Genomic DNA, 15,969 nt, shown 5'->3' on the forward strand with positions numbered 1-15,969 from the left:
AGTATTCCATTGTGTATATGTACCACATTTTTTTAATCCAGTCCTCTTTTGATGGACAGTATGGTTGATTCCAGATTCTTGCTATTGTGAACAATACTGCGATAAACATTAGTGTGTGGGTATCTTTTTGGTAGAGTGATTTGAGTTCTTCAGGGTATATTCCCAGTAGGGGGATTGCAGGGTTATATGGGAGGTTGATATTTAGAGCTTTTAGGAATCACCACACTGTTTTCCACAGAGGTTGCACCAGTTTGCACTCCCACCAACAGTGTAGGAGTGTTCCCTTTTCACCACACCCTCTCTAGCAACTGTTATTTTTTGAGTTATTGATAATTGCCATTATGACTGGAGTTAGGTGGTATCTCAGTGTGGTTTTGATTTGCATCTCCTTGATGATTAGTGAGGTTGAACATTTCTTCATGTATCTGTTGGCTACTCGGATGTCTTCCTTTGAGAAGTGTCTGTTCATATCTTTTGCCCACTTTATAATGGGGTTGTTTGTTTTTTTCTTTTCAGCACGTTTGAGTTCCTTGTAGATCCAAGATGTTAAGCCTTTATCAGACCTGGAGTTGGCAAATACTTTTTCCCAGTCTGTAGGCTGTCTCCCTGCTCTCTTGATGGTTTCTTTGGCATTGCAGAAGCTTGTCAATTTAATGAGGTCTCACTTGTCTATCTTATCTCTTATGGCCTGTGGGTTTTGCGTTTTGTTCAGGAATTGGATGCCAGTTCCAATTTCCATAAGGGTGTGTACTGCATTTTCTAAGGTTCTTATGGTTTGAGGTTTTACATTTAGGTCTCTGATCCATTTAGAGTTATTTTTGTGTATGGGGACAGATAGGGGACTTGTTTGAGTCTTCTGCATGTGGTCAGCCAGTTTTCCCAGCACCATTTACTTAATAGGTTCTCCTCTCCCCAGTGGTAGGTGGTGGAGGATTTGTCAAAAATGAGTTGGTTGAGAAATTGAGGTTTAGCTTCTGGAATCTCAATTCTATTCCATTGGTCTATATGCCTGTTTTTGTACCAATACCAAGCTGTTTTGATTATCGTACCTTTATAGTAAAGTTTGAAGTCTGGTAATGTAATACCGCCTGCTTTGTTTTTTTGTTGAGGATTGTTCTGGCTATTCTTGGTCGTTTGTGTTTCCATATGAATTCCTGTATTGTTTTTTCTAGGTCTGAGAAGAATGTTGCTGGTAATTTGATGGGTTTTGCATTAAATCTGTGGATTGCCTTAGGTAGGAGGGACATCTTCACAATGTTGATTCTTCCAATCTATGAGCATGGGATATTTTTCCACTTGTTTGTGTCATCTTTGATTTCTTTGAGCAGTGTTTTGTAGTTTTCATTGTAAAGGCTTTTCACGTCTCTGGTTAGGAAGATGCCAAGGTATTTCATTTTTTTTGTGGCTTTTGTGATGGAATTGTGCTTTTTATTTGGCTTTCTGTTTGTTTATTATTGGTGTAAAGAAATGCGATTGTCTTTTGTACATTTATTTTATATTCTGAGACTTTGCCAAAGTCCTTTATCAGTGTAAGGAGGTTTTTGACAGATTCTCTTGGGTTTTGTTTTTTTTTTTTTTCTGAGTTGGAGTCTCACTCTGGCGCCCAGACTGGAGTGCAATGGCCGCTCCCGGCCACCGCAGCCTTGACCTGCTGGGCTCCGGCGATCCTTCCACCTCAGCCTTCCAAGTAGCTGGAACTACAGGCGTGCACTACCACACCCGGCTGATTTTTTGATTTATTGTGGAGATGAGGTCTCGCTGCCCAGGCAGGTTTCGAACCTGTGGGCTCAGGCAATCCACTCACCTCAGCCTCCCAAAGGCGCGGGATTACAGGCTGAGCCACCAAGCCCGGCTTCTCTTGGGTTTTCAAGGTACACGATCATGTCATCTGCAAAGAGAGAGAACTTGACTTTCTCTTTTCCTATTTGGATACCCCTGATTACCTTCTCTTGTCTGATTGCTCTAGCCAGGACTTCCAGTACTATATTGAACAGCAGGAGGAGTGAGAGTGGGCATACTTGTCGGGGTTCCAGTTTTCAGGGGAAATGGTTCCAATTTTTGTCCATTTAGGAGTATGCTGGCTGTGGGTTTCTCATAGATGGCTTTTACTATTTTGAGGTATGTTCCCGTATGCCTAGCTGTTCGAGGGTTTTTATCAAGAAGGGGTGCTGGATTTTATCAAAAGCTTTTTCTGCATCTAATGATATAATCATGTGGTTTTTGTTTTGACATCTGTTGATGTGTTTAATTAATTTACGGTTTTACGAATGTTGAAACAGCCTTGCATCCCAGGGATGAAGCCTACTTGGTCATGATGCATGATTTTTGAGATGTGTTATGGAATCTGGTTTGCTAGGATCTTGTTGAGAATTTTAGCATCTGTGTTCATCAAAGATACTGGCCTGTAGTTCTCTTTCTTTGTTGGGTCTTTACCTGGCTTGGGTATCAATGTGATGTTAGCTTTGTAAAATGATTTGGGGAGAATTCCATCTTTCTCAGTTGCCTGGAATACCTTCAGTAGGATTGGTATCAGCTCCTCCTTAAATGTCTTGTAGAATTCTGCTGGAAAGCCATCTGGACCCGGGCTTTTTTTTGTAGGTAGTTTTCTTATTACGTAGTCAATTTCCTTGATTGTTATTGGTCTTTTTAGGGTCTCAATGAGAAATCCTTTTTATTAAAAAGCTTCTGACTCTTGCCTCTTGCCTGTGGCTTCAGGGTAGACCTGACTGTCCATAATCTTCTTGCTTTGCTTTATTTTATATCCTTGATTGAAAAGTGAGGCTAGGATGGGCACTCAGGGTAGCCCCAGGAGGGCAGCAGAACCTTCAGGAGAGGATACCTACTTGTCAGGCAGGTGCGTAAAATGTCAGTGCTGGCATCTTCCCCTGGTCCTGCCCCTCCTAAAACTGAGACCCTGGAGGCTCAGGGTGGGAGGTGGCTGCCCTGGAGCTGCACCACCCCTGTCACAGCCCTAATGAGATGGCTTCCAAACCAGTTTTTACACCCCACCCTGAACTTGGTCCATTGCTGTCTGCCTTCCTAGTCAATAGACTGTTAGGAAGACGCAGTGATTAAGTGTAAGTTAAAAGAACTTTGCACCAGGCAGAGTTTATGAACACATTTGAAAAGCAGGCAGATTAACTTCCTTTTTCAGTACATTTGTGGACAAACTAAGACTTTGTGTAATTTCTTGGAATTAGTTGAACTGAATTCGTCTGTGTATTGATTGCTTTCTTGGTCATGTTTTTTGTTTTTTTTTTTGAGTTGGAGTCTCACTCTGTTGCCCAGACTGGAGTGCAGTGGCCGCTCCCGGCCACCGCAGCCTCAACCTGCTGGGCTCTGGTGATCCTTCCGCGTCAGCCTTCCGAGTAGCCAAATTACAGGCATGCGCTACCACGCCCGGCTGATTTTTTGATTTATTGTAGAGATGAGGTCTCGCTGCCCAGGCGGGTCTCGAACCCGCAGGCTCAGGCAATCCACTTACCTCAGCCTCCCAAAGGCGTGGGATTACAGGCTGAGCCACTGAGCCCGACTTCTTGGTCACATTTTAACAACCATCTTTGTTAAAATTTTTTTTTCTCTTAGCCAATAATATTTGTTTTGTATGGTACCTTATATCATGGAATTTTAAGATAAGATTTGAATGCCAGTTTCAGTAAAATCTGTAAATAATGGCACAGTCTTCCTTTCCACCACATGCCTTGTCTCAATGAGTGACTCCATTGCTAGCGTCACATTCAGATGCTCCACTTTGGGAAACGGGAGACCGTGTACTGTAAGAACGCAGATGTGCTTGCTCACCATCTGGATGGCCACATCATGGAGGGAACTTCATATGGGGACAGAGCTGGTCAGTGGCTCATGTGTTTCTTTTCATTTGTCTTGTGTTCATTTTGTGCCTATCACGTCTCAAGAATAAGTGCTGTTTATTGCACCATTTCAGACATTAAGAAGACAGTTTCTCAATAGCAAATGTGTGCCGGTTGGCATCCCCAGCTGCTATCTCCCTGCCCCTTTGGATCTGGATGAGAGAAGCTCAGACTCTTACTGCATGTCCTGTACCAATTTCTGCAGATTCTCAGAGCAGGGCATGGACGCTGTGTCCAGTGTCCCTTCACTCCAAACTCGCCCCCCTGTTGTGCTGGTTTGTTTGTGGATCATCTCACCATGCCCCATACATGGGCTGAATGCCAACTTGGCATCTTCACCACCTCCTCATACTGCTCCTCAGCCTTGAACTGGGGCTCTCATGTGGAGCCAGGTGAGGGTCTTCCCGAGACACTTGTGTGAGGCCTGGAGGATAGGAGAGGTGACAGAGCCGTCACTCTCCTGCCCTGGTCACAGCAGGCACAGGGCAGATAGTGCACCTCTGGCTGCAGGAAGCTAATGCCAGCTGTGACAGGTATCCCTGCGCCTGAGTTACTGGAGGTTTGCAGGGGCTCCTCTGTCTTCTGCTTCCTTCACCTGACTCTGTATGTATAACCTTTCCACTTGGATCCTTGAGCAAACTCTGTGATGCCTTGTGGAATGCATTACCCATTTATAAACTCAGCTCCACCCCTTAATCCTGCCAAAACTGCTCACTGCCACTCAGGGATTAGTGTTTGCTTCCAGAATTTTCAGCTGTCTGATTCACCTCCTCTGAGTTCCCAGTGCTGTTCACTTTCCTTTTCCGTTCTAAAACCCTTAGTTGCTCTGTAAAACTCCAAAATGCCTCTGCAATCCTGTAACCCCTGCACCAAATCACCTGAATAGCACTGTCCTCACAGCCACAGTGGGAGGGTCATCATGCTTTCCGTATATCCTGAAATAAGTGTTCTGAGCACGTGCAGATGAGCTTTGACTGAGAGAATGAAAATCTGCCCTGCCACTTATCAGGCTGGAATAACAGAGCCAGATAAAGCCAGCTGCCAAGTTAACAGGAAATGGTGTTTCTCCTAAGGGCACGCTGCAGCTGTAAAGGGTCGAAACCATGCCCTCTTGGAACGACTGTGGCTTTCTTACTAAGAAAGCTGGTTCTGGGCAGCCCCCTAAGGTCCCCTCCCACAGTGGGAGCTTTTCTGTCCTCTCAATAAATCCTGCTTGGCTCGGTGGCTCAGCCTGTAATCCCGCGCCTTTGGGAGGCTGAGGTGAGTGGATTGCCTGAGCCCGCGGGTTTGAGACCCGCCTGGGCAAATTGGCGAGACCTCATCTCTACAATAAAATCAAAATAAGCCGGGCATGGTAGCGCGTGCCTGTTGTTCCAGTTACCTGGAAGGCTGAGGCAGAAGGATCGCCGGAGCCCAGCAGGTCGAGGCTGCGGTGGCCAGGAGCAGCCACTGCACTCCAGTCTGGGTGACTGAGTGAGACTCCAACTCAAAAAAACAACAACAACACACACACGCGCACACACACACACACACACACACACACACACACACACACACACACACACACACAAAGCTGGCTCTCTAAAATCATAAACTGTTAGAAACTTCACTGTTTGAAATTGTATCTATAAGAATGACACATCCCAGGCTTGCCTGGGGAATCCAAGCCACTTCAGTACAGAGGAGCAGCCTCGATGACCACCCTGGAGTAGCATTTCAGTTAAGAGGGCTACAGATGGGACGTTCTACGTGTATTTTAACTTTGTTGTTTCCAAACTCAGGTCTTGGGCAGGTTGCATATGTCCCAGGGCATTCACTTCCATGGCTGGGGACAAATCTTCCTGATCCAGCTCTCCAGTGGCAGTCTCCAGCGGCTGACATCAGTTTGATGGGGGCCTGAAATAAGTATGAAGAAGAAAGGCTCTGCCAGGCTTCTAGGTCCCCTCTACACCAGAGTGTAGCTGCTGGTGCCTTTCTCCATGGTTGGTGGGGAGCCTTCCCAGGCTGCTGCTTGGGGCAGGAGTGACATGAGCAGAGCTATTTGGGAGAGGGTTGGCCAACGGAGAGTGGGAAGAGCCTGGGGACTAAGGGGCCCCATTGGGAGCAGAAAAAGGGAGTGGGGGGCTGGGGACAGCAGTAAGAATGGGAATGTGTTGAAGGAGGGACGTTAGTTTTCCTAGCCTATTAGTTTGGTCTGTTTTCAGTATTTGTGAGGTCAAGGATTTTCAAACAGTACGTATAAAAAGAAGATCCAATTCTGGCTACTCGGAAGGCTGAGGCGGAAGGATCGCCGGAGCCCAGCAGGCAAGGCTGCAGTGGCCGGGAGGGGCCGCTGCACTCCAGTCTGGGTGACAGAGTGAGACTCCAACTCAAAAAAAAGAAGATCCAGAAGTCACCTATCCTGTATGCTATGGAACGTAGATGCTGGGCCTGGACACCAAACCCTACCCAGCAGGGATGATCCTTTCTGAACCAAGAATGAATGCAGAATCTTAACATCATAAAGTCCTGGAACCTTAAGAGACTTTATAGACATTTGCTCCAGTCCTGACCAGGGATCTTTGATCACAAGTGGCAGAAACTCAACTTTAGAGGCCTAAATAGAAAAAGGGCATGCATATTGGCTCAGGTAACTGGAGAGGGCCATGGATGAGGGCTTCAGGCTCAACTGGATCCAGGAGTTCAAATAGTATTGGATTGGATGACTCTCCCTCATTGACTCAGTGTTGCTTTCCTGTGGATTGGCTTTACCATTCCCATTGGCATGTCATCCTGAGGAATGGTTGTTGGAAGGTCAGACTCATGACAATTCTATGGAGATCACACACAGTTTCAGAACAGGGCCTTAGGACCAACATGGTGTATGAACCCATATTTACACCACTTCCAAGGAGTGCAAATGTCAGATCGATTCCTTTTATTTTTCTCCACCTCACTTACCACTTAGGGTATATTTTGTAGTCTTCATCTCTGTTTCCTAAATGTCAGCTGTTCAAGAACAGGAAATTGCCAGACCTTGTTTCCTGCTTTCGCCCCAGTGCCAGAACAGGGTGTGATGAGCCGCCCACAGGTATTTGGTACGTGGATGAGAAAATGAATGAAGTACCTGCTCCAGGAGAGCATGGAGTCAGCCCATCTGAACCACACGGATCAAAGGCGGGCAAGGAAGGTTCCCTGAGAGGAAATCAAGATGCAGTCCTGGAGGAGGGGGAAGTGGATGTGGTGCAGACAACATCTGGAGACACCAAAGTCCTTGCCCAACAGGTGGGGCAAAGCCAGAACCCAGGGCTCCCTCTAACACAAGCTGAGAAGCAGGGTGTCCACAGACCCTGTGCAGCTTCAGGGCTCTAGGCCAGACACACACAGGGTAAGTGCAAGGGCAGGAAAGCTCACTCTTCCCTCCACTAGAACAAAGTGCGTTTTCTTGAGTTTGGGTCTTACTGTCACCCAGGCTGGAGTGCAGTGGCATGGTCATGGCTCACAGCATCCTCGATCTCCTGGGCTTAGGTGATCTTTCTTCCTCAGCCTCTCGAGGAGCTGAGACTATAGGCACATGCCACCATCCCCAGCTAACTTTCTAATTTAATTTAATTTTTGTAGAGATGAGGTGTCACTGTATTGCCCAGGGTGGCCTTGAACTCCTGGGCTCAAGCAGTTCTCCCGCCTTGGTCTCTCCGAGTGCTAGGATTACAGGTGTGAGCCACTGTACCCAGCCAAATTGCAACTTGAAAACCAAACACAAACCATTCCGTAAAGCAGGCCATGTTTCTAGTACAATAGGTACTGAGATTGAAAGAGGTACAGGCCAGAAAAGTCTGCAAAACAGTCCTCAGGGCCGGGCTGTGGTCTCAAGTGGCGGAAGTGGGGAGGGAGGAAGGGGCCACAGGGGAGGAAGAAGGGAGAACTATTGGGAGGAGAGATGAGGGAGGGAAGGAGTAGGGGAACCAGGGAGAAGGAAGGGGAGCCGCGAGGGAGACACAACAGCCCAACGAACTGCCATCCACACCATTGGGCCAGATTCTGTGGGGCCCTGGGCCATGGCCCCAAACAAGAAGGGCCTTAGACCCTTCCCTTTGTTCTGCAAAGATTTGTCCTAATGCTTGTGTTCTTGATAACAGCCTGGGTTCTCCAGTTCACTCTAAGATGACACTTGGGTAATAGCTTTTCGGCTTAAGCCTAGTTTTGTTCCCTGACGTGGATACAGTAATTTCATTTGGTGGTTCTCCCACTGCTCATGGCTGAGACTAAAAAAGGAGAGCCAGAGCATCACTTGTCAGAAAATGAAATGGGACTTGCTTGGGTCATAGCAAACCGTGGGCTGCAGCAGAAGTGGTGAATCCCCCCCGTCCCAGGATTTCTCCCTCAAAGTGTTGAGAGACTCACTGAGTCAAGGAAGAATGCATTTGCTCTTGTACAAACCCAGGGTGTTGTAGCTGTGGAATCTGAATGATTTGTGCCAGACTTCCTAGGAACTGTGTTGCTGATACGTGAATGGGAATATTGTAAACCCAGTTCTATTGGTCCTGGGCTTTCTATTCAGTGGCCATAGCCCACTTGAACCTGGACTTCCAGGGCAATGTGGACTGGGCCTCACAGATCACGGGACTGTGATCGTTTGCAGCTGCAAGTTTCTTTTTGTGAGTCATGGTCTCACTGTGTCACCCAGGCTGGAGTGCAATGGCACAGTCATGGCTCACCACAGCCTCGACTTCCTGAGCTTGGGTGATTTTTCTGCCTCAGCCTCCGCAGTACCTGGGAGTACAAGCTGGGTGTGGTGTGAACCACCACACCCAGCTAATTTTTAAATATTTTATAGAGACAAGGAGGTCAAGGTCTTGCTGTGTTACCTGGACTGGTCTCGAACTTGTGAACATGAGCACTCCTCCCACCTCAGCCTCTCAAAGTGCTGGAATTACAGGTAGGAGCCACTGTTTCCAGAGAACTCAAGAAATACTAAACCCTCATGGGACAGAGAGGATTGAACTTTCTGACAACAGTCAGCTTTTTACAGGACTAGTCAATTTGTTTAATACTTGACCGTGATGTCCCTGGGAACCTGCAGTTATCAGAAATTCTGTGAGGAAGTCAGTCATTCCCATAGGAAGACAGAGGTGAAGAGACAGATGGTTTCTATCTGGTCACTGCAGTTATTTGTCCTGCAAGAAACTCTAAAATAAAATTTCCCATCCAAAACAGCTATGAAACTAAACATGACTGAGCAAATCAATCTACCTTGGACTGGCCCAGGCTTCTTGGGTCACTTTGAATGGGTGGCCACCCGTCCTAGCCCTGTGGGCTTTGAAGTTTGGAAGCCCCCACCCTGAAACCAAACTCCCTACGGGATTTCGAGCCTGCATTTCCCTTCTCTTGGCATCTAGACCAGAACTGCTACTCTCCTTGTGAGAGTGTTTGCATGGTGTTCCACCCCCCCGTTTTTATCACCACTGAATCATGGAAGTATAATCTCTCACAAAGAGTGTGAAAGTAGTGCTTGCTTTGTGAATTGATCCAAAAAGCTTTTTTAGTAATGAATTTAGATTTATTAACAAAAATAATATGACCTATCTCAGTTGTATCTCACTTTATAATCATAGTTCCTGTAACTTTTCTCTTTGCTGTACATCTATATTCACTTTTTATTTTTCTCTTAAAGTCATTACTTCTGACATTAACGATGGCTGGTATTTTCGATTTAGTGAATCTTCTTTACGTCAACGTCCCTTCACCCTCTATACCTATCCCCCCACCTCCACGCACCCCTGTCCCCTCCCCCCCGCCCCCACACGCCACTCCCCCCCATCAGCTCACCCTTTCTCCTTCCCCTCTCCTCTCATTGTCCAAGCTGGGTTCTGTATTGGCAGAGTTTGTGATTGCCCGTCCCCTCCCCTCTCGTTCCAGGTGTTGCAGCCTCACATCTTCACACCAGTGCGCTGAATGCCTTTCATTAGTCCATGGCCCAGATTTCCCATTCGGCTCATCATGGGGTCAGGCTTCACTGGAAGACCTAGTGGATTGCACTGGAAGACCTACGGGCTTGCCCAGGAGGGGCTCGGTGTTCAGAGGCTGTTTGTCTGGAAGAGGCCCATCTGCTCTTCTCTCCTTGTTCGTTTTTCTTCTTCCCACCTCCTCCTTCTTTCCTTGCCATCTTCTCCTCATCGACTTGGCCTCTTCCTTCATGGTCCTCCTCTTTGGTGGTCCAGGCCTCGTTCTGAACTTTCCATCCTTTCTCTCTATTCTCATCCTCGGGCTTTGTTGAGGCTCCTGCTCTAGAGGTCGAGTGGCCCCCTTCGGTGCTCCCTCCGAGCTGCTGTTAGACCTTTCCCTGGATATCCTGAGGTCAGGGGCCACTGTTGGTTGACACTACGTTAAGCCTGGGGGCCAGTATTCCACTGGGCTTGTGTGGCACCCAGGTGCCGGCTGCTCTGGCTGGGCTCTTCCATGGCCCTCGGTCTTGTAAGCCTGAGGAAAGCTGGAGGCAGATGCTGTCGGTCTGCAGCTGGGAACATTGGTGCTTCTTTGTTGGGCAAGGGGATGGGGAGGAGATGGAGGGGTGGGCGAGAGCTACAAGAAAAGAAAGTGAGATCAGAGCAGAGTGGAAGGCAAGCTCCTGTGCCACATCTGCCACCTGACAGAGGGAGCCTGGCAGGTTGGCTGGCACTGCTCACTGCTGGCAGGTGACAAGACCCACGGGGGGGCCCAAAACTGCTGTTTGTCTTTGGGATTTTCAGATTCCTGACATATTTAGTGGCTCTTAGCCCTCAAAAAAGAAGCCTGCAGGTGAGTTAAGCTTTGTGCCCAACTCAGTTTATCTCAGAGCACATTCTCTTCACCTACTTTCTTCTCTATCCCTTTTACTTTTTTTCCTAGGATTAGATGGACCCCGGCACAGCCCACAGTGGGGCAGGACATTCACATTCTAGGATTAGTCTAGGATAATCATCTGCCTAGGCAAAGGGTCTGTATGCATTTCACTAGAGGACTCCCCCGATTTCACTAAACTCAAAGCTGAATATTTAAACCACAAAAAGGTACATTCTAAAGAGGGTAATGCTAGACAGGTGACTGTTTTCCATAAATGCATCATCTGTTATGTCTCTCCTTACAGTTCTACATATATGCTTTTTCCATTTTGTGTCTAGGGATCTTATTTTTTCAGAGACCAGAGAGCCCTGGGAGCTGCTGCCCCTGAGAAGCTAGACCCTGAGCACATCTTTCAAGGCCCAGCTCAGTGTAGCTTGTTTCCTGTGGGAGGAGAACACACACAATGTCTGAGGGAATGTTGGAATGCATCTGCCTCTTTCCTCCCAAAAGCCATCATGGTGACAGTCCCTTTCCCAGAAAGTATGCTCTCGGTGTGTTTCCTGTATTTATGTTTAAAATTTTCATCTTAGATCAAAACCCTGCAGATGTTATTACCAGAATCTTCCTTAAAAAAAAAAAAAAAAAACATTAGTATGCAAGCTGTGACTTTGTGTTACCTAGTACTTGATTCCATGATCAAATGCATTTGGAGAATTTGGATACAAACACTTTTGACCCTGGCAGTGTTCAAAGCCCTCAGTGTGCTAATATGCATGAAGACACTCTAAACCAGGTTGTGGTAGAGCCTGCTCATGCCCACCCAGCCCAGGAGGCAGCTGCAGAAGCACAGAGGATGGGGCTGGCCTTGACCCTGCAGAGCCCCGGCCGGGATTCACACTCACCTGGACATTCTGACCCCCCCAGTTGTTCCCAGGCCCTGGGAACCTAGGGAGCGCGCTGGCGTTCCCGGCTCCAGACCCAGTGGTGTGGATTCTGGGCCTGGATCTGAAAGGGAAATGCAGGGCAGTTAGCACCTTGAGAAGGGGCCCCGCCCTACTCACCCCTGGGGTATGCCCCTTATCTTCCCAGCCTTCCTGGCCGCCCTCCACAACACACCTCTTCACACATCTCCAGGGTGACCCAGGCTCGGTATCCCATTGCTTGAAAGAACTCCATCCTCAGCTTCAGGAAGTCCTTGTAGAGGGCTAGCCAGTGCTCTTTGCCCAGAAGGAACTGGAAGATGCTCTGCTTGGATATGAGGTTGTCCTCCTCCATATCAGAGGCAATGTAGCTGCCACAGGAAGAGGGAGCTCATCTGTTTTTAACCGTGACTGTCAGTCTCAGGGGGGACAGGAAGTCGAGATCACATTGGAGGAACCATGTGGCCGGGGGGTGGAGGGAGTATGTCCAGGACAGAGGGTCTGGGGACGCCTTCTCTGCAAGGTGACCCACTGTACAGGGGTCTCTGGTGTCCTCAACACTGAGCCTGTAGGGCCCGTGCTGTGCCCAGCCCAGGATAAGAATCTGGCTGCCTGTCGGATTCCTAGGGGCTCTTCTCTCAGATAACCCATTTTCCGGACAGCAGTGGGGTTTCTGGCCACCTTCCTTTTCTCGGGGCCTTTTCCTCTCTCCCACAACTATGTAGCCCCTGAAGGTATTGTTGACTCAGTGGTCAAGAAGAACAACCTGTTGGGGCCCACAGGCACAGGGACATGACTGAGATGCCCTGATGGGGGTGATGGAAATGTGGGGTTCTGAGTTTGGGGCTGATTTGAGAGTTGGTCTCCAAAGAGGTGCTCACAGCGCCAGGAAGAAGTGGATCCTATTGTAGAGGTGTCCCGGCAGCCCCACACGGCCGAAGTATTCCACCACCATGGAGAGCAGGTACTGTGCCAGACAGAGGCCCGTGAGGGGAGTGTTCTAGATGGGCCATGGGACCCTCCCCCTCCAAAGGCCACTCGGGCATGGGGGGCCTTGCTGCGGGCCAGTCCCTTGCCAGGTGGAGATGAGGGATGGGAAGGCAGGGAGTTCCCCAGGGGGCAGGGCCAGGGTGGGCAGCGCTTCCTGGGGGCATGAATGTGGGCTCCCCCCACCCAGAGGGAAGCCTTATTTTCTCTGCAGACCTCTTGGTGCCTCATTACTCTTGCGCTGCAGGTACCTTGTCAGAAACTTTAAGAAAAACGTCGGCTGCCAAGAAGCTCTGGATGATGGGATCCTCTGCAAAGAAAAGGAGCAGTGTTGAGGCCTTGGAACCGCCCTTCTGGGAGGCCTGAGTATGTATGTACCTCTGGATATTTCGGAGGGGAGGTGGAAAACCTCAGTCTTCTCTGAGTTTCTCTGTCTCCTGGCAGGGAACCTGGCTGCCTTTCCTCCAAGAAGTTATGAGCTCTCATATCATAACAGCTTCTATTCCTTCCACTCATACACACATTGAATGTCCGCTGTGGGACACAAATTTTGCTCCTGTTATTTAATCCTCAACATGGCCACAACAGGATGTGATAAATTTGTTCACCGCAGAGACCAAAAGCTTGGATGTGGCCTCGGGTCTCTGTGACACCTCAGCCTGTCACTTCGTCATGCTGTGACTGTGCCCAGCTTCCCTGTAGCAGTGATGACTGAGCACCTGGGTTGTGGTGGAGAGCTCATGGTCCCCAGGGTTCCATGGGCACTGCTGCCTCCCTGAAGATGTGACCTGGCCTTCCCTCCTGTCCAGGAGGCTCCTCTGTGAAGAGAGGTGTTCCCTGGAGACCTTCACTGAGCACCCCGTCCAGTGAAGACCTGAGAATGCCAGGTCCCATCTGTCCTTCACCCAGGATGATAACACTTACATGGCAGGAAGGATGAAGGGGGCGTGGTCATGGCCCTCCCCTTCCTGCCTCTTATCCCATCAGACTGGCCCTCAGAAGGGAACTGTTCTCACAGCACTCTCTGTGATGGTGGAAAGTCTCTCTACCTGCACTGTCCTCCATGGCAGCGCCCGGCCCTGTGTGGCTATCAAACACTTGAAACCTGGCCAGTGAAACCAAGGAATGTAATTTTATTTTATTTTCTTGAGTCAGGGTCTCACTCTGCTGCCCAGGCTGGAGTGCAGTGGCACAATCATGGCTCACTGCATCCTTGACCTCCTGGGCTCAGGCAATTCTTCCACCTCAGCCTCCTGAATAGCTGGGACTATAGATGCGTGCCACCATGCCTGGCTAATGCTTTGATTTTTTAAAATAGAGACAGGTTCCTGCTATGTTGCCCAGGCTGGTCTCAAACTCTGGGGCTCAAGTGATCCTCTTTCCTCAGCATGGAAAAGGATTAGAGACATGGGCCCTCACACTTGGCCAAGGAATGGAATTTTTTGTTTTTTTTTTGAGTTGGAGTCTCACTCGGTAGCCCAGACTGGAGTGCAGTGGCTGCTCCCGGCCACGGCAGCCTCGACCTCCTGGGCTCCAGTGATCCTTCCGCCTCAGCCTTCCGAGTAGCCGGAATTACAGGCGCGCTACCATGCCCGGCTGATTTTTTGATTTATTGTAGATATGAGGTCTCGCTGCCCAGGCGGGTCTCGAACCCATGGGCTCAGGCAATCCACTCACCTCAGCCTCCCAAAGGGACGGGATTACAGGCTGAGCCACCAAGCCTGGCTAAGGAATGGAATTTTAACAGTGTATTTAATTCATCAAAAAAATCTATCAGTATGGATACCTACATAATGAACATTTGTATACCTAACCCTGAATTACACCCCACATCTTTAAAATAAAAATAACAGCAAAAAAAATTCAATGTAAGCGGCAACATGTGGCTGGTGGTTGCTGAATTGGACAATGTGACCTTTTTGTTGTCCACAGGCCTGCCACACTCAATCCCGCCTCTGTGCCTGGTACCACCTTCAAAGACGGAGCATTTCCAAGAATCCCATTTCATACAACTCTCCAGCCCTTGCTCACATCCCATCTCTAGGCATCATGGCCCTTTAAGACATTTTTTGCTCTGCATTTGTTTCTAGCTGAGATTACCTTATTTTTGTGTGTGCTGTTGGCTTTTTGTAAAGACAGCAAGGTCTTGTCTTGTCTGTCCTATTATCTCTATTATTTAAAGTCCTGATTAATGGGAACTGCCAATTTGGTCTCTGTGGACGGGAATGTGGCCCTCAGTGTTCTAACTGTGGACATCTTTTCCTTTTTTTCAGGAACGTGGTTGAGAAAGGAAACACCCATCACCCCACAAATGAACCAGGGTCACCCCGCATCCGTGCCACTGGGACTTTCTGAGGTTTGCACAGGCTCCCAGGGCCCTGAGCCTCTACCAGCTCTGAGAACACACCCAGAAGTCGATAGAAGGCTTCCTGGTCTTCAGGGCGGTAACTGGGTCTTCTCTTCTTGTTCAGCCTGAGTTTTGTTCCTTCCATGGAATCAACAGTCCATATGTTCTGCTTCCTCTTCCTACTGGTCCTCAGTTTGCCAACATCTCCTGAGGAAGCTGAACTGGAGGCTGGAGCGCTTCTCTCACAGGTGGCTGCGGGAACAACAGATCAAGGTGAGCATGGATGTGACCCGACTGGGCAGTCCTAGGGCCTTCCCTTAGTGCACACCCTGAAGGATCATGAAGGACTTTGCCTCATGAAGACAAGGTGACAACTGGTTACTCAGTGGTGACTGACCTTTCGTGCAGGGTCAAGGAAGTGAAAGGCTGAATGAGGACACATACCTGCCTTGACATCCACCAAGTGCTTGGTCTTCCGGCTCCTCTTCCTCCCAGTTCCCTGCTCAGGGACAGCTGCTAAAGAGGCAGAACTTTGGGCCACAGGGCTCCTGTTCTGTGTAGCTGCAGGGAGAGAGGAGCCCGCCTGGTCATGGGAGGGACCCAGCTGGGAAATGCCGGGCTCCTCCCTCTCACTCACCTTGAGGACTTTGCAGGTGACATCTGAGGGGACAAGAGGAGCGTGGCCATGGTCCCCTTTGTATTTATCTACAGGGGAGGTAGGAATTGAGTTGCTTATTTACCTTCCTTTGCCAGGCAAGGAGTGCTCTCCTGTGTCTCTTTCTGCCGAGAGGACACTGCTCTGGCGACACATGGGGAATTCTGTGGTTTTCCATCTTCCATGGCTAAAAAGTGAACAAGGAAGTGACCTCCTGGCTTGCCCTGATTCCCTTTTCCTTGCAGAACCTGACTTGAGAGTCGAGAGGGACAGGAGAGATGGTGCTCGGCCATGGTGGTCCTGCCCCCTGGCCTGGGCAAAGGGCAGATGGCCACATATACTGGCCCCCTTCCATGCACACCCCTTGCTTCCTAACTCTTCTTTGCTGGG

The 15,969-nt window shown here is 49.0% G+C and overlaps 1 protein-coding gene across 1 annotated transcript; it reads right to left on the reverse strand.

Moving 5' to 3' along the window:
- Nucleotides 1-11,615: 11,615 nt before the first annotated feature.
- Nucleotides 11,616-15,872, reverse strand: LOC103255874. The gene is made up of 7 exons (XM_021710346.1): nucleotides 15,665-15,872; nucleotides 15,369-15,584; nucleotides 14,985-15,176; nucleotides 12,829-12,887; nucleotides 12,472-12,557; nucleotides 11,787-11,961; nucleotides 11,616-11,675 (listed from the first exon to the last, which is right to left on the reverse strand). Exons 1-7 carry the CDS (start codon nucleotides 15,870-15,872, stop codon nucleotides 11,616-11,618), a joined length of 996 nt encoding a protein of 331 aa, XP_021566021.1.
- Between the last annotated feature and the right edge of the window lie 97 nt (nucleotides 15,873-15,969).

The sequence above is a fragment of the Carlito syrichta genome, unplaced genomic scaffold (genome assembly GCF_000164805.1).
Source record: "Carlito syrichta isolate Samal-C Ts95f unplaced genomic scaffold, Tarsius_syrichta-2.0.1 Scaffold288546, whole genome shotgun sequence".
NCBI classification, from domain to species: domain Eukaryota; kingdom Metazoa; phylum Chordata; class Mammalia; order Primates; family Tarsiidae; genus Carlito; species Carlito syrichta.